The sequence below is a fragment of the Myotis brandtii genome, unplaced genomic scaffold, assembly GCF_000412655.1.
Source record: "Myotis brandtii unplaced genomic scaffold, ASM41265v1 scaffold390, whole genome shotgun sequence".
In the NCBI taxonomy this organism is placed as follows: domain Eukaryota; kingdom Metazoa; phylum Chordata; class Mammalia; order Chiroptera; family Vespertilionidae; genus Myotis; species Myotis brandtii.
The window spans coordinates 727,093-744,908 of record NW_005364954.1 but is presented as its reverse complement, the minus strand read 5'-3'; the positions used below and the strand labels follow the sequence as shown (position 1 = coordinate 744,908).

General features: G+C 52.7%; 1 protein-coding gene across 3 annotated transcripts in view; it reads right to left on the bottom strand.

The window, feature by feature from the left end:
* Positions 1-6,582: 6,582 nt before the first annotated feature.
* Positions 6,583-17,816, bottom strand: part of LRRC6 (leucine rich repeat containing 6) — a 40,375-nt gene continuing 29,141 nt past the window's right edge. The window contains exons 11-13 of one of the 3 annotated variants that reach the window (XR_313962.2): positions 17,367-17,452; positions 11,906-12,669; positions 6,583-7,529 (exon numbers count right to left, since the gene is read on the bottom strand). Coding sequence is in view for 1 of the 3 variants with exons in the window: in XM_005872780.2 (XP_005872842.1) it covers positions 12,492-12,669; positions 17,367-17,452 (264 nt within the window). In the remaining 2 variants the exon portion in view is untranslated. Of the gene's footprint in view, positions 7,530-11,541; positions 12,670-17,366; positions 17,453-17,816 lie in introns of those variants that run through there. The other 2 variants (XR_313963.2, XM_005872780.2) reach the window with 2 other exon arrangements.

The window sequence follows — 17,816 nt, the reverse complement described above, 5'->3', positions numbered from 1 at the left end:
GTGCTCAATCCCCAGTGTGGGGTGTGCAGGAGGCAGCCAATCAATGATTCTCATCATTAATGTTTCTCTCTCTACCTCTCCCTTCCTCTCTGACATCAATAAAAATATGTTTAAAAAACCAACAACTCTATTACACGGCCCTTGACCAAATCGCCTCCTTTTCCTGGGCCTCAGCTTACGCATCTTTAATGTGGAAGGTGGATTGACAGGTCTTTCAGTTCCCTTCCATGCAAGTGTCATTCACGTTGTAAGAGGGCCTTCTGAGATAGATGGTTTGCGACATCTCCCAGCTTCCCAACGCTTTCCACCTCAAACACGCTGGGATTGTGAATTATCATGCACCATCGTTTTAAAGATACTGCCAGCACAGTCTGGAATGCAGAACGAACCACAGGAGAAATGAGGCATTCAGATTTTATTTTTATGTTATTGACTTCAGAGAAGGAGGGAGAGGGAGAGATAGAAACATCAATGATGTGGGAGAATAATTGATCAGCTGCCTCCTGCACGCCCCAGACTGGGGTTCTAGCCTGCAACCCGGGCATGTGCCCTTGACAGGAATCAAACCTGGGACCCTTCAGTCCACAGGCCGAAGCTCTACCCACTGAGCAAAACTGGCTAGGGCCAGATTCGACTTTTAACATTGTATGTGAAGCCCTGGAGGCCTACCGGTCTACCTCAGCCTTGTTCCCACACTAAGGACAGTTTGCAGTTCTGAGAGCTGTGCCCTGGATTTCCCGGACCTTCTAACTCTCTCTCCCTTGGTGCTCTCTCCTGTGTACAATGCATTGCAATCTTCTTGCAGATAATAGATGTCATTGTCTATTGATCCATTCATTCAGTCATTCAACAGACATTTGATAATAAATTCTATTTACCTGGCATGGTCGAAGCACCAGGAATACAAGAATAAGTCAGTCAATGCCCACCCCCTGGATGATTCCAACATCTAGGTCAGGCAGTTAGTCATTTCAACAGACATGTTAGGGAACATGAGAGAGAAAGAGCGGAGCTCACAGAATTGTCACAATGCTTAATTTGTCCTAAAAGGGTGATCACACAAAATTCTGTGCCTGTAGATTGGGGGGGGGGGGCAGGGGGGAGAGAAGATGTCTTGCTCGGCCTTCTATAATGAAAAAAGTGATGGGTGCCTTCCTCTGCCTGGGTCTACTTCCTCTCGTCAGCTTCTCTACAAAACTCCACAGGCTAATTCTACTGCAACGTGCCTTCTGCAGTGGTGGTCTATCTTCCCAACTCCCCCTCACTTCCTCCAGCCGCCCAATACTTTTCCAAACCCATATTTCCTTAGCAAAGTCATGTGGGGTGAACAACACTTAACTAAATTTTCAGACTTGAATCATCAGCCTCGTTTTCATAATCCTTTTTTTTTTTTGCTCTCAAAGTTCTTTATTTGTCTAATTAATAAAAGCATATGTATATGTCAGCTCTCAAATGGACAGGGGAGTGAACTAGCAACATTTTCTGGACATGTATGTATTGTGCACACAGAACTATGATGGCTCCATATCCACGGCTTGGGAGATTGGGTAGATGGTGGGTTTGCGAGATTGGGTAGATGGTGAGCTTGGGAAGCAAGGAGCTGGTGTGGAAGGTGAGTTTGGGGTGAGTTTGCTGGCGGGACATCCAGGTGGAAATCCTTGCCCCGGTGACACAGAGAAGGGAAGCTGTAGGCACGGAGGTTGTGTGTGAGCTCGGGGTGCTAAGGATATGCATCTGGGCTACGAAACTGTGAAAGCAGGAAGTATGAAAACCCGAGGGAGAGAAACACACAGGAGCAACAGCCCAGGGACATGAAAATCAGGCATAAACCAAACAGAACCCTGAACCCCACAGACAAAACATCCTTCCCAAGGACTTCTCATTCACTCTGCTCCACCCATTGATCACAAATGTTTCTCCCCTAGTGGAACTAATACTCTTTGAAGTTAACATTATTTTAATTGCTGCACCTGCCCATTCATAAATTTTCTTGTTTGCCTCTTGGAGCCCCATTATGTTATGTTGCACCTCTCAAATGAGAGTGCCCACTATATGGGGTCAAAATGAGATCAATGAGGTGCTTCTTGTGAACTGAAAAAGAACACTTTCTAAAAGTATGGACATTTTTGCTCCTTAAAGCACCACTAGGGCTTGACCTATTGTGTAGAGAGTTGGCTACAATGTACCTACTGAGGCCCAGTGCTCAGGGGACATGGACAGTAAGTCTGCCAGGGGGGAGGGTGAGCTGTGGGCAGGGAAGTGGTTAGAAGGCTCATTTTCAGAAACGGGGGAGGCCTCGGCCTCAGAGATAGGCCACTGACTACAGAGGGAACTTACACAGAACATATTCTGCTTCCCTAAGTTTGGCCAAATCCACCTTGAATGTGGCCTGTGCTCCCATGAGACAGAGAACTGATACGAGGAAATAAACCACCTGCCAGGCTCAGACCTCCATACAGGTCCCAGACCTCCATGCCATGGCCCTTACCACCAATCCAGTATTCAATCCTCTATTCATAGCCCAGATCTCCATCCTGGGCCCAGACCTCCATCTTGGGCACAGACCTCTTTCTAAAGTGACCCCAGAGAAATACAGAAAGGGTTTATGATATATTAGAAAGGGGAGAAATTTCCTCCATGTTGGGATATCCCATTGCACTTAATCTTTGGAGGAAATTTCCCTCCCTTTGCCAGCACTGTGCTGAGTTCCAGTGGGACGACAAGGAGAAAAACAGAGGTTGGTAACAAATGGGAAGGTCCCAAGCTTCCTTCCCTGTCCTGGCTATTCTGCCAGGTCTTCTTCAAATACCTCCCAACTTCCTGCTCGGCACTTCCCAGAGCCTTTTCTGGTATGGGGGTACGTTCTCGCTTTCCGCGACCAGCGCCGAAAGAGAGAATGCGAGGGTTCATGAATCTTGAGTAGAACATGACGAGGGTTAAGGAAGAATGAAAAAATGAGACTGAGACAGAAATAGAGGGAAAAGCTGGGCCTGGGTGTGGCGTCTGCCCTCTGATAGATGAACAGAGCACCCTCTCACACCCGTGGGATCTTTATTTATACTCGAAGTAACAGGAAGTTACATCACATCTGGGTGGACCCTGAGTTCCTGGCGACATAATGGGATCCACCCCCCTAACACCTGAGCTGGAAAGGTCAGACTGAGTGGTGTCCTTGCCTCTTGGCTAGGACCGCCTCCAGGGCATGGCTCTGCCTGCACCCTGGGTTCAGTTGACAATTTTAAGAACACCCATCGTGCCTACCAGTGGCCCCCCACATTCCGGGTCTCATCTGTGTGGTCAATTTGACACAACTGGCCATCTTCTCCATGAAACTGGTCTTTCCTCAGTCTCTCCTGGTTCAGTCCCACCCTCTGGGTTCTTTACTGTGATCATGCCTGCAAGTAGGCATCCCTTGGACCTTCTTTGCCTCTCAAGAAAGAGAAATTTCAAACATCATGCAAAATTCTGCCTCATCCATAGGATCATTTATTTCATTAGCAACACTAATTTTACTAGTATCTGTAACACAATAAATCTAATACAAGACTATGGGCAGTGAATGTGGCACAGATGGTTCCCTCATGAGGAGACAGGATGTAAACAGAGCCATCATTTTTCACCCAAAGTCAGAGAGTATCGCGGGAGTAGATTCTTAGGTACTTGGTCAAGGGAGGCAGGATGTCAAATTGGATGGAGTTTATTGACTCAAGTGCACTTGCCTTAGTTATAGAATTCAACATCATGCCCAGGACCCATCGACATGGTATAAATGCATGATCCCAGAGACATCGAAAAGGCAGTGTCTTAAACTTGAGAAAAGTTGAAAATCTCAAACAGCCTGACAGGTGGTGAGGGGAGAGATTGAGAGCTCAGGGAAGTGGGCATCTGGAATTGGTTCACCAGTTTACACTGGGGAAGACCCATGAAATGATTCGTGGGAAGGCTCCAAACAGAACACAAACCATGTACCACAAACATGACTCCTCTGTTGCGGGCCCCAGCATCACAGAACGTGGTGGATCTCCTGGGTGGGTCAGGGCTGATGTAGGACAGGCTGCTAAAGAACATGGCTTGCAGACAGGGGTGGGGAAGACAGGGCCCTAAAACAAGAGAGGCCAGTGGGCAGGCTTAACTGACAAAAGCCGAGTGGCTGCAACTACAACAATTGTCAGGCAGGGGGGCCTGACACCCGGACGATGGAGATGGTTAATACAGTGTGGCATCCTTACGGGCAAACCAGATGAGCAGGGGTGAGGGTAGTGCTCAGCTCGTGGCAGTAGAGGGAACCAAGGAAGAATGACCACCACTGCGGTAGCTGAGGGTGAGCAGTTTGTCCTACTAAGTGCCCCCAAGGAAGAGAAGCCCACCAGGATTGACGCCCCCAATGTAGGTGGAGAAGCAGGTCTGAGCAAGGCAAGGGGGGCTGCAGCGGACATGTGGACAGACTGTCCGGATGCTTTTCTCAGGAAGAACTTGCTGCCAGTCACAGGGAGCATGGTCAGCACACACCCTCCAGTAGTTTGTCCCTTCAGGGTTAGACTGAGCTGCCGCACCCAAGATCATGTCTGTCGTGGGGCAGCTAGTGACCAAGTGCGAAGGTAACAATCCCACTATTTCTCGTCCTTGGGACTCCTCCAGCGCTTGCCCACGCCCCTGAGTATAGTCCCCTTCATAGGCCCTCCTTCGTGAGCCTCACTGGAGAGTGCCTTCACTCCGATGGATACAATGGCCAACAAGATGGGTTCACATCGTGAGACGCCCGTAAAGGAAAGACAGGGGGAGGCAGCATTCGAAGGTTCCGCTTTATTGAGCAGGTCAGTGGAAAACTTGGATTACAAATACGAACACAGGCCTGTAATATGCATCCTGCTCTGAGTTTTCTGGGGGGAAAAAAATTGCCTGTGTTCTCAACAGCCGACGGGTGGGGCATGTTATCCTCCTCCCAAGCTGCCGACCGCCTGTCTTAGATGTCACCCACCGAACACGGCACTGAGCGGCCACCCGCCATCCGCCTGGAGTCAGCCTCTTTCAACGCTGCAGATTTCGCCAGGCTCGAAGAAGCATTTGTTCTCTGGGGGCTTCCAAAAATATTGACGGTTCTTGGGAGAGAGTCAACACTAATTTGGGGGACTTTCTCTCTCTCTTTTCCAGGGCGGCAGCTTCCCTGACAGCAGGTGGCCGAGCATTTCTGCTGTTTAAGTGAGGATTTTTTTTTTTTTTTCAGATGGGGATGATCTCATCTCCGCGGTTCTGTCTGGGTGGATGAGTGGCGGGGGCACGCACGTGCCAGCCTGTGTAATGAGCTCTCCGGAGGCTGATGAGCTCAGCGGTCTCCCCCATGACTGTGGGCTGGGGCTGGGCCGTGTCCGTGGCATCTGGGTGCTTGCATATGGGCACCTTTCCTTCTGAGATGGCATTTTATTTCCCAGCCAGCCCTGGAGCTCCTCCCTCCAAGGGAGGCCATTTCCACAGAGCCTCCTCCGCAGGCTGCCCGAGATACGCCATCCTCGAATGTGCCCCTTCCTGGACTCTCTCCAGACCTTTGCTGCCCCCCTCCTGGGAGGCCTGCTCTACCGTTTCCATGTGTCTAGATTCTAATTATCTTACAGATGCTGCTATTTCCACGAAGCCTTCCCCAATCTCTCATGTTGGGTTTAACATTTTCTTTGTCTGCACGTCTGTAACATTATGCTTTGATGACAACTTAGAAATGATTTCCGTGCAGCATTTCACAGTTTTCTAAGCACTTTATGCATGCATTACCTAATCCTTAAAACTTACACCACCATTCCAGGAGTGCTGAAAGCCTTATCCACTCGGGCAGTCCCTGGTACTGTGCGCCCTAATTCCCAGTTCTTTTTTATTTATATACATGTCTATGGATTTCTGAGAGGAAGGGAGAGGGAGAGGAAGAGGGAGATAGAAACATCAATGATGAGAGAGAATCATTGATCAGTTGCCTCCTGCACGCCTCCTACTGGGGATCGAGCCCGCAACCTGGGCATGTGTCCTGACTGGAATCGAACCTGGGACCCTTCAATCCGCAGGCCAACGCTCTATCCACTGAGCCAAACCAGCTAGGGCCCAGTTCTCCGCTTGGCATGTGAGCGTGGCGCTTCCCTGCCCCTGTGAAGTGGAGCAAAGCCACGCGACCTCCTTTGGCCAGAAAATAGAACTGATGTGTCCTTCCTGTGGGAGGCTGCAGCTCGCCACACTCCTTTTCCCCAGACCACGGTGACCAGCCATATTTGAGGTCGTGGTGGCCCCGAAAGCCTGGATTCTCTGCTCGGGGCTGAGGATACAAGGTGGGTGAGAGCTGGTCCAGCCTTGGAGATGCTCAAGGTCATGGGGCAGACTCACCAGGCGGCTGCTGGGGCGTCCCTGGTGCTGACACAGAGATGACGAGGACGTGATGAAATACCTGCCCTAATGGAAACATTTTCAACGCCGGGTCGGCATGTGGGAGGAGGGCCCTCAATTTGCCTGGAAAGTTCCTGGAAGTGGTTACGTTTAAACCTCTCCTCGAAGGGTGAATCCACATGTGACAGGCGTGGCTGTTTCAGGGCACATGACAGGCGCAGAGGCAGGAAATAGCTTGCCCTGTCCAAAGAGACAGAGGCGATGAAGGTCCTGGAGGGGAGGCTGCGGGACAGCGCTGGTGTTGGCACACGGCCCGGCTGCAGCACCTTTACCACTGACGGCACCCAGGAAGCACCGAGTAATGCTCACTCCTCGCCTCTCTTCCACGTCACACTCCATGCTCTTCCTAAGGGTGCAGGGGAGGCATCGTTTCATACTCTCTCCATGGATGGCGCATAGGGACTTGCGTCTCCTTCCCCAGGAGCCTGTCTCCTGCTCTTTCTCCAGCCAGCGTGGCGGCAGCAGAGGCCCGCGGGACCGGCCTCTCCTCCTCTCTGGAGGCTCCCGTCTGCCTGAGCCAGGCTCTCGGCCCCGCTTTCCCTTGGCTGCGGGCCTGGGGACCATCCATCCATTCCCCAGCCCGTGGGAGGGACTCGGTGGGAGAGGCGGATGGAGCTTCTGTGTCATCCCCGGGTTCCCTGCACAGGTGTCTTCGCCGGCTCTCAGGTCCCAGTCCTGCCAGTGGGAAAAGCACAGGCACGCGGGTTCCCGGGCCGGAGGAGGACCCGTCCCCCGGTGTCCCTGCCAGAAACACTTCGCTGGGCGAGCTGTGACGCGTGACTGCGCTCGAAGCCAGCGAGAGGCTCCAAAGTGGGATTTCACCTTTTTTTTTTTTCAAGTGAGTGGGAGGCGGTTGCTCTGGATCTGGCTCAGACAGAGGATTTTCTTTTACATCTAAAACCTTCTTCAGCGGGAGAGGAATTCTGCTCGGAAGGGTGGTTTCCGATTTGGGTTCAAGTGCTGGCTCGTCAGCTGGTCTTGGATGTCAGACGTAGTAACCTCTGCAAGTGAATGTCCTTCGCTGGCAACGAGGTCAGAGAGACTCGCCGCTGAGTGTCCCAGAAACATGCTCACACCAGGGCCCGTCTGCCTAGAACGCCCCTTGTTGGCTATGCAGAAGGTAGGCATTGGCAATTCAGCATCTCCCTGGACAAACCCACCTTCCACCGCCCAGACCACCATCCCTCCCACTCTCACAGATCTCAGTTCAAGTTGCCTCAAACCTGAGGATGCCTCTCTCTCTCTCTCTCTCTCTCTCTCTCTCTCTTCCCCAAAAAACCACACTCATTCCATCTACAAATCCTGATGCATCACTCCTCAAAATTCAAAATCTATGCAGAACTGTCACTTCTCCCAACCTCCGCAACCACCCCCCATCCAAACCAGCACCACCTCTCTCTGCATTGTCACCACCACTTCGAACAGGTCCCTGGCGTTTCTCCTCGCCCCTAGGGAGCAGCCAAGGTGGGCCTTTGGGAACAGTCTTGCACCTTGCCCCACCCCTGTGTCCTCCCCGCCACACACTGCCATGCCACGCGGAATAAAGAGGTGACAGAGCTCTGTGAAGTGCCGCAGCCTCTGGCCCCATCAGCCCCCTCACGGCATCTCCCTCACTGACCTGCCCTCCTTCTCTAGCCATGTGGCCCCTGGTCACTCTCCCAAGGAACTAGGCTCATTCCCACCACAGGGCCTTTGCATTGATTCCTTAACCCACTCAGATCCCTCTTCCCTAAGCAGTCCAGCCTGGCTCTGACAGCTCCCCGAGTTCTTTGCTTCAATGCCACCCCCCCAGACCACACCATGTCACAGCAGCCCCTTTGCAGTGTCCGCGCCTCCCTCCTGCTCACTCTTCTCCATCCCTTTGGCACCACGGGGCTGGCTGGCTTTCTTATTGTTTGTCTGTTTATTAATGGCCTGTCTCCTTTTAGTATAATGTCACCTCCATATGTGTGGAGCCATCTGGAAAAGGGCTGCACCCGCATCCAGACCCTGGCACTGGGTGCTCATGAGGCCGTGAGAGACGATGGGTCCTGGGGAACAGCTTCTGAAACCAGGCACCCACTGCACGCATGGACCGGGTCACGGGCCCGCCACACAGACACGCTGCGGGCGGGGCCGAGACAGTGGCTTTCCTGCCAAGACTCTCCCGAGCTTTGCTCACCGCGTGGGAACAAGAGGAACGGATTTCACCACATGGATCGAGGGAAACGGAAGAGGAAGCAGCTGCCCTTACTCTCGCTTTGAAGACATAGTTATCTGGCTCACTATTAAAATGTGCGCTGGTGAGCAACGGGGGCAGATTGCATTAACCGCCTGGGAAGGCCCCAGCAGGGTGGCGCTGTCCCAGAGGCGCATTCAGATCTAAAAATAACCGTTTATGTGTTGGGTTTTGTGTGAGCTTGGGGCCAAGCTTCATTTTTCCCATATAGATAGTCACTGATGTAGCACATGCACTGAAGCAGCCATTCTCTCTCTCCTGCGCTCTAGTCTCTCCTTTGTTATAGATCAAGTGTCCATATGGGACGGTCCTGTTCCTAGACTCTATTTAGTTCTAATACCACACTTCTCATTACTCACTCAGTTGTATACATTACTCTTCTCTGTCATCAAAATAATGACTACCACCATCACCATCATCATCATCACCATCATCACCACCACCATCATCACATCAACATCACCACCACTATCATCACCATCACCATCACCACCATCATCATGCCATCATCATCATCATCACCAATACCACCACCACCACCATCATCACCACCACTATCATCATCATCATCATCTTGGTAATTAACAGTTATTGGTATGATTATTATGTACCGGCAGCATCACATGCACTTAACCAACTCCATGAGATCAGTATTATTACAAACCGTATTTTACAGATGAGGAAACTGAGGCCCAAGGCGGGTGGATAGAACTCCCAAGATCACACTGCTCCTAAGTGGCAAACAAGGATGTGCCCCATCTTTGTGGGAACCTGCGTCTTCTAGGACTTTCTATTTTCACCTCAGTCCTTCCCTCAGCTACCACCTGCCCTTCCATTACCTGGTGCCTCTCTGGTGTCGATGAGGCTGTTTCTGGTTGTGGGACAGACAGGCCTGGCCCGAGTTTGCTCTGTTTTATGAACAGACGAACAAGTAGATTTAATCTCAAATAAGATGATTAGTCCTTGTAAACCTTTTTAAAGATCAAGACTGGCCGCTTTGGGAATCACTGGTGTTTATCCCGGGGAGAAACCTCACGTTGCAGGCAGGGCTCAGCACAGGCGGGGCTGCCTCCAGATGCACCTGGAGGAAACTCCACTAGGAGGCTCCACTGAGCTTCCTTATGCTGACACCCCTCACCCAGCTCCTCATCCACCTGGCGTGGGGGTTCCTGGGAGCTTAGACGCAGCACTGAAGGCAGCAGGGTAGCGTCCTTGGTGCCAGGGAGTTGCCCCAACAACTCACAACTGATCTACCCATTGCCTGGAGAAGCAATGCGCTCTGTGTAAGGGGCGAGCCCTGGACAGAACAATCCCAGAGGGGGAACAAGTAGTCCTGGAAGCCTGGGGCCCTGAGTGCCAGCGGCTGAATGCGCAGGGGAGAGTGCAACCAAGGGGAGCAGAGGGTGGCAAGGACGCCGTGGGCACGAAGGCCCCACCTTCTCCGAGCACAGGATTTGCTGTGGCTGATGCCGCCCCGCTGACTCTTCTGCTGAGTCCCCACTGGTCGGAAGCCAGCGCGGAGGGGGTGCTAACTGCGCTCAGGTAGCACTCGGGCAGGCGATCTCACACAAGCCTAGGAGCTGTGGAGGCGCTATTATTAATTTGGGGACACTTTAACACCCCTGCACGGTGGTGTTAACACCAGCTTAGCAACCTGGCTGGTTAATAGGGGGGAAGAGTAAGGGGTTGATTTAAAGAGACACAGCAGGTGAGAAACTAGAGTCACTGCAAATGTTTTCATGCAGGGAGAGAGTTTGGGATTCTTCACATGTCATTGGAGGTAAGGGTTTAATCTTGCTGATGTACATGTATGGAATTTTGTAGTTTTCTTATGAATCAGTATGGTGTCGGATAGATCACAGTATCGCATTGGAAAGAGAGTTAATAAGACAGGACATGGAAAAGGGCGTTCTGGAAAGAGTGTGAGTGCACAGGGCCTCTCTCAAGTCCTAGGATGTGACGCCCCTGGGATGGTAGTTAAGGGGCGGGGGCAGGTCCATATCTTCACCCACTGGGGCAAGGCTGGCTGAGCCCCCGACCCGGGAGAGAATTCCTCACACCTTCCTGGACAGCCCGCATGTGCGGAAGGCCGGCCACGGTGGCAGGTGGCTCCATCACTGCGCTCACTGTCAACTACATGCTGGGGGGTGGCCATCGTCTGCCGGCGGGTAGACGGGCTAGAGAGGGAAAAGGTGCTGTCACTTCTAGTCTGGTGCTACCAGCCGCCGCACACCCTGAGGGCCGGGAGGAAGGGCTTCCCCTGCAGAAGTGCGTTCCCCCGAGGTCGTGGGCCTCCAGGTAAAGGTCACGTGCAATCGGCAGGCGTGCTGCGTGGTCAGGGCCCTGGCAGAGATCAGAGACAGGCGCCTGGAGGAGAGGATGTGCCCCGAGGCGCGGGCAGGCTGGGTAGAGGAGCACTGGCACGCGGAGAGCTCCCCAGGAGTGTCTGGGACACAAGCTGTCCCTTCTTTGTCAGCAGATGGGCTCAGGCAGGGAAATTCGAGTCGGGTCCCGAGTGGGAGACAACGCTGCACCTTTTGGCTCACTGTGCAAACCCACCTCGGCAAAGGCTCAGACAGACAGGGTTCCCCTTTACGAAGGCCCAGGCAAGGGGATCTAGAGGCTCACCTTCACACTCAGCCCTAAAAATAACCTTGTAGTGTCAACCGGCATGGCTCACGCCCACCTACGAACCAGAGCTCACGGCTTGATTCCCATCAGCGCACATGCCTGGGGTGTGGGCTCCACCCCAGTGGGGGACATGCAGGAAGCAGCCCATCAGTGATTCTCTCTCATTGTTGATGTTTCTATCTCTCTCTCCCTCTCCCTTCCTCTCTGAAATCAATAAAAATTATATTTTTTAAAAAATAACCTTGATGTGTTGAGCTTAGTGGGAGGCAGGGTTTGGTTTCACGGTCTCCCTCCAGCAGGGCCCCCACCCGGCCCTGGGCCTTGGCAGCACACGCTGCTCCCATCACCCTGAGAGGCTCACCCAGCCCTGGGAACACACAGCCCCACCCTCTGAGGGCTGCGTGCACTGGCAGGAAGGGTGGCGACTTCCGTGTGGGGGGCAGCTTGGTGCCCAGGGGGCAGTGGTGGGAGCTGTGACCTCACAACAGGTTGGGGCCGAGATTTGTCCTCTAGGCAACCGGCAAAGGGGGCATTCATATTGGGGGGGGGGGGCATGTTAATACAGCAGATGCTTAGGTTGCCGTAACACAATACCATAGACTGGGTGGTGCCTGAACAATAGAAACAGTTTCTCACGGTTCTGGAGGCTGGACGTCTAAGTTCAAGGTGCGGCTGGTGCGGTTCCTGTGAAGTCCTTCCTGATGTGCAGACAGCTGTCTTCTCAGCATCCTCACGAGGTGAAGAGAGAGAAGAGGGGGGAGAGAGAAATCGAGCTGGGGTTCCTCTTTTCTAAGGACACTAATCCCACCAGGGGGCCCATCCTCATGACCTCATCTGACCTAACCACCTCCAAACACGACCTCAGTGGGATTAGGGTTTCAACATGGGAACTGGGGGGTGGGGAACACATTCGGTCCATAACACCATGTGTTCTGGTTGTTTAAGGAATATTTGCATTAGGTTAGTTCTATGATTTACTGAACATTCATTTCCACTAGCAAACACTTTATTCTAGACAAATAGTGGGTTATAGCACATTTAAGGTACACTGTTCATTTTAAAGTGGGTTAAAAATATTACTGCAGCAAGTGGGAGCTACGACACTGGGGTGGTGATGTTGGTAAATAGCTCTGTGTGTGTCCCACAAGCGAGACGCATACACTCTCCGCGCTGAGCAAAGCTGGGTCCTGGGAGGGGGTCCCAGTCACTGCAGCCTGACGTGTCAGATCAGCGGGGGCACTTCCGGGTCATCTTCAAAACCTGGATCTTCCTCATGTGGCATGACTTTGGGTTCGGGTCGGACTCTTCTGGGTGCGGGTGTTTTCCCTCCGACTATGTTAGCCACGTCGGGGAACGAGTGCTTGCTGGGATCCACCTCGAGTTTCTCAGTTTGTCTGCTTCTAGAACAACAAAAAAAAGGCCAAGGGAAATCGGAACATCGTTTAAAATTCAATCACAAACAGATTCAACTCGCACATTCATTTCTGCAGCAAACATGGTAGGTACTACCCCTGCAGCATAGCAACGCCGATCAGAGGCTGTGCCTGGTTTCCTGTGGCTTGGGGCCTTGTAGAAGCACGAGCATGACCTTGGAGTAATGGGGTGTGAACAAGTGCTACCGGGCTGTGCGAAGGCCCAGGCAGCTGCGGCGTGGTCAGCTGGTCCGAGGTCTGCTTACCTAAGTCAAAGCCTGCTTCCCACAGCCGGGATCACAGCGGAATCACTCCAGGCGGGTCTTACTCCTGAGTGTCGCTACTAAGGCTCATGGACCTGCTGGGTCAGACAACCCAACCTGCAGTGGTTCGGTAGGAGCGTTTACGGGACAAGTTCAGGTGCTTAGCCGAGCTCCGCCCACCACGTTCCTCTCCCAGGAGAACCTGCTCCTCCTGCCCACACCCGGAGCTCCCAGCAGCAGCTGTAGCGAAACACAGGACAGAAGCCCCACTGGCCAGGGATTCCCATTGTAAGAGTCAGTGAAAACTCTAGATCAGGGGTGGGAAACGTCTGGCCCGCGGGCCGTATCATGCCCGTAAAATCATTTGGCCTGGCCCGGCCAAGGCATCAGGGGTGAGTTGATTAAATGTTTGACCAAATACAGCAGGCCAGTTTTTAAGCTGATCATTTTGTATGGTGCACGAATGATGTTATAAACATCCAAATGGCCGTTGGCAGAGAAAAGGTTCCCCACCCCTGGTCTAGATAATACAGCTCGCTGGGCTGCTTTTCTGGCCATTTCGATTCCATAGGCCTGGGGTTGGGCCCAGTGAGCAGTATTTATATAAAGTTCCCCTGGTGATTTTGCCGATCAGTCAAATTATTTTGGAATCACTGCACCATTCATCTAGTCAGTTATTCCATAGATAAATGCTAAGTGCCTACTATGTTCTAGACACCAGCCATCCAGGGGTCCATGCAGACACTGTTATTAACTTAATTAGGGTACTCCTAAGGCTTAGGAAGAGCCACACTCAAGGGGCCAAAGAGCCGCATGTGGCTCGCGAGCCGCAGTTTGCCGACCACGGATCTAGTCAGTTATTCCATAGATATACGCTAAGTGTCTACTATATTCTAGACACCAGCCATCCAGTGGTCTGTGCAGACAGGTCCCCTGGTAACTACATCCAACAGTGTAGTAAGACCTTGATTGTACACTATAAACTATGCAGGAAGTTATAGTTTTCAGGGACCCACATTAAAGTCATTATTAGCCCTGACTGATGTGGCTCAGTAGGTTGAACATCGTCCGTGCACTGAAAGGTTGCCAGTTTGATGCCCGATCAGGGCCCATGTCTGGGTTATTGGCTTGATCCCCAATAGGCGGCATGCAGGAGGCAGCCAATCGACGTTTCGCTCTCACATCTATGTTTCTGTCTTTCTCTCTCTCTCCCTCTCTCTCTCTCTCAAAGAAAATCTTTAAAAAATATTTAAAGCCATTATTAAATAGCGTTCTACTTTTTAATTACTAGATTCTTATTGAAAAGGCTATGATATCAGTGGCTTAATTAAGTAAACACCCAAATCATCTATTATGATTGCGTTGTCCTTGACTTTGTGGAAAAGCAGCCTCTCTCGCTGCCAGCGTGTCTCCTGGGCCACAACTTCCGGTCTCAGTAATAGAGGGTGAGCTCAGCCTGGACGGGTTATCTGCCGCTCTCCCGCCTCGGAGGCCGAGGGCTGACTGGCAGGCAGGACTTTAATTACTCAGGACGCTCTGGGTAAGGAACAGCGAGCAGCCAGGCCTGGGGCGCGAGGGCCGCACTCATCCCCACAGAAAGAGGCGGCGGCTCTTCTCCCTGCTGCTTCCTCCTCAGAGCCCGGGGCCTGAAGCCCAGGTGCCCGGCGTGGTCTTACCCACCACCTGGCTGCCAGAAGCAGAACCGCTAAGTCTAGTAAGAATAACTGGAAGACAAAATTGATATACTTATTACCAAAAAAGGAAGCAAAAAAAAAGAAGTATTACTAGGCGTAAAACCATCAAAGATTGATTCCGTCTATTAAAGAGCATAAGAATAGCGATATGCGGGCTGGCATATTAGGCCCAAAGTCTCCCATTTCCAGCTGAAATCTTTCTAGAGGTCATGAAGAACCTGACAACAAGGAACTTCCCGAGATCAGAACTTAGTGGATACAGGAGCCCAGAGAGGGAAGCAGATCCTGAAGCCACTTTTGCCCCGAGGGCATCTGCTGGGCCCTGAGGCTGTGCTTGGTCACGCTGACCCCATGGAGACCGGGGACAGAGGCCAAGGTCCTGAGCGGCCCCCCGCCGGGGCTGAGAGGAGGAGGGTCCAGCGGGACTGAGGAGAGCTGAGTTGTCACCACAGCTGACATTTCCACGGGCCAGGTGGGCAGTCTTACAGGGCGAGGGTGGGGTCTCAGAGGGCTCCTCTCCTGCAGGAGGGAATAAGAAGTGAGCCCACCCCCCGGGGCTGAGAGGAGGCTGGCCCAGCGGGACTGAGGAGAGCTGAGTTGTCACCACACGCTGACATTTCCACAAGATCTGGTGGTTTCCATGGCAGCTGGTGGTTAAAAACCCTCAACCTTGAATTTAGAGTCAAGTGGTTCCCCGCTGGCAGTGCCTTCGGGTCTGCCCCAGAGCGCATGCCAGGGCTTCCTGGCCGAGTACCTTTGGGACGGGCCAGGGCCCAGGGCAATGTGGGTAATGAAGCTTGTCGGTGGCTCAGGAGCACCACACACCAGGTATGGCCACGAGGGGATCAATTCTTACTAATCAAGATGAAAATAACATCGGAGGTGCTACTGGGAAGAATGGCACAAAGACCTCTCCGGTCACCGAGTGGGATCACAGTGATGCCGGGTTTCCTGGGAGTAAAATCGGCTCCCAACTGCTTGCGCGACTGGGCTTCCCGTCACGACCCGATCCCTCCCAAATGAGGTTCCGATCTTTACATGTTGATGCCGTGTTGATGCTGTTGGGGGTTAATTATGACCGTGAGTATCCATGACAGTCACAGTGCCCATGAGTCTCTGTCGGCTACACGTGTATCTGAAATGGAAATCACGGCTGGGACACACGAGTGGGTCTCCAAGGCTAGCAACAGCTCCGCACTTTCCAGGAGGAACTGAATGCCATACCTGTTCAAACCAACCCCGTGTTAGAAAACCCCTGCAAACCTCCGACAGCGGTCTTTGAATGCACGCACTCCTATTGTTGGGGACCCAGATGGGACTGACACACCGCCCTGAGGAGCGCCCTGCGAACGTGCTGCCACGGAAAGTGCTCTAAGCCGGGACCACGAGTCCCCGTCCTCCCAGCTCATTGGGCTCTGGTCTCTTCCTCTGAGAAATGAAGTCTGCTTGTATGATGCAAGAGATCAATACAGCCCCTGCTCAGGTGTTTATAGGGTGATAATTCCAGCATAGACATTGGTGTCACCAAGATAGTGTGCAGGGGTTCAAAACAGACTCTGCCATCTGGCCCGCAGGAGTCTGGAATCATGGCAAGTAGAAGGAAAGTTGAAAGAATTGGGGTGTTCATTCTGAGGAGGAATTGGGAAATAATGAGAGCTTTGTCTGAAATACTGTAAGGGGCATCCCTGCCTGGAGGGGGGGCGGTGGGCTTTGTTTGAGGGTCCCCAGGGGGCAGAGCCGGAGTCTTCAGTGAGGGATCAGAGAGGCTTGCCAACACCAGGAAATACTCAAAAGGGGTGGACGTTCTCTCGAGAGGGTGAAGGTCCCGGTGGGACGATGCTTAAGCGAAGGCTAGATGATGATGATGAGGCCTCTGGCCCCGGCAGCCTGAGAGGTCGGACTCCATGGGGTGACATGTGGACCATCCAAGGCAGGCAGTGTGCGCAGCACCAGCAGCAGGCTCAGCAGCGTCCCAGCACCGCATGGTGACACAATCTCCCTCTCCCTCACGCTCCCCATCTGTGAACTGAGGACACAGCTCGTGCGGGTTCACGTGTTGGCACAGAGCAAGGGCTCAGGAAACGCTCGCAGTGTCGCTGCCGACACCACCATTCGTATTATCGCAAGAAATCGGGACCTACAGGGACACCGATTTGTTTTCGGAATCAAAAGGGGTGGACGTTCTCTCGAGAGGGTGAAGGTCCCGGTGGCACGAAGCTTAAGTGAAGGCTAGATGATGACCTCTCACAGGAAGAGACACGATGGGGCCTCTGGCCCCGGCAGCCTGAGAGGTCGGACTCCATGGGGTGACATGTGGACCATCCAAGGCAGGCAGTGTGCGCAGCACCAGCAGCAGGCTCAGCAGCGTCCCAGCACCGCATGGTGACACAATCTCCCTCTCCCTCACGCTCCCCATCTGTGAACTGAGGACACAGCTCGTGCGGGTTCACGTGTTGGCACAGAGCAAGGGCTCAGGAAACGCCCGCAGTGTCGCTGCCAACACCACCATTCGTATTATCGCAAGAAATCAGGACCTACAGGGACACCAATTTGTTTTCGGGGACCCAGGGCCTTGCCCATCACGAGTCTAAGTTTTGGGAACTAACCTTTCTGGTATGACTCACTTTGAAACTTTAAATAATTGCATCTCTTTGAGAGGTGCTCCTAGCGGCCCTTGAGAGGGAAGAGAATGAGATGATGAAGCCACAGACAGCCCAGGAGGCGGTACCTTTCGCCTGTGTGCTCCCTGCTGCTGTCCAAGGTACTCCGCACAGACAAGGGCGCTCGCGGGCCCCCTGTGATCACTTCTCCCACCTGGAATGAAAATACAGCACACGCTAAGTGGTGTGTTACGCTCTGTCATGTCTTTTAACATATTACACATGAATATGGATATATCTTAAGATGCTAAAGCGCTTTAATTTTCACTACACAGTCCATGGCAGAGTCTCACTTTACACTCTCTATGTGGCCTGGAAGGTATAAAACAGAATAGATCTGTTCACAATAGTCTTGTAAGGCCACAGCTATGTTTCAAAGGACATGCCCGGGGATGCGGCGAGTGAGTTCGTTTACTAATGAGTTTCCTGAGCGCCAGCAGCAGGCCCGGCCCTCGGGGAGTGTTGGGGACCCAGATGGGACTGACACACCGCCCTGAGCACACGGCAGCCAGGACTGC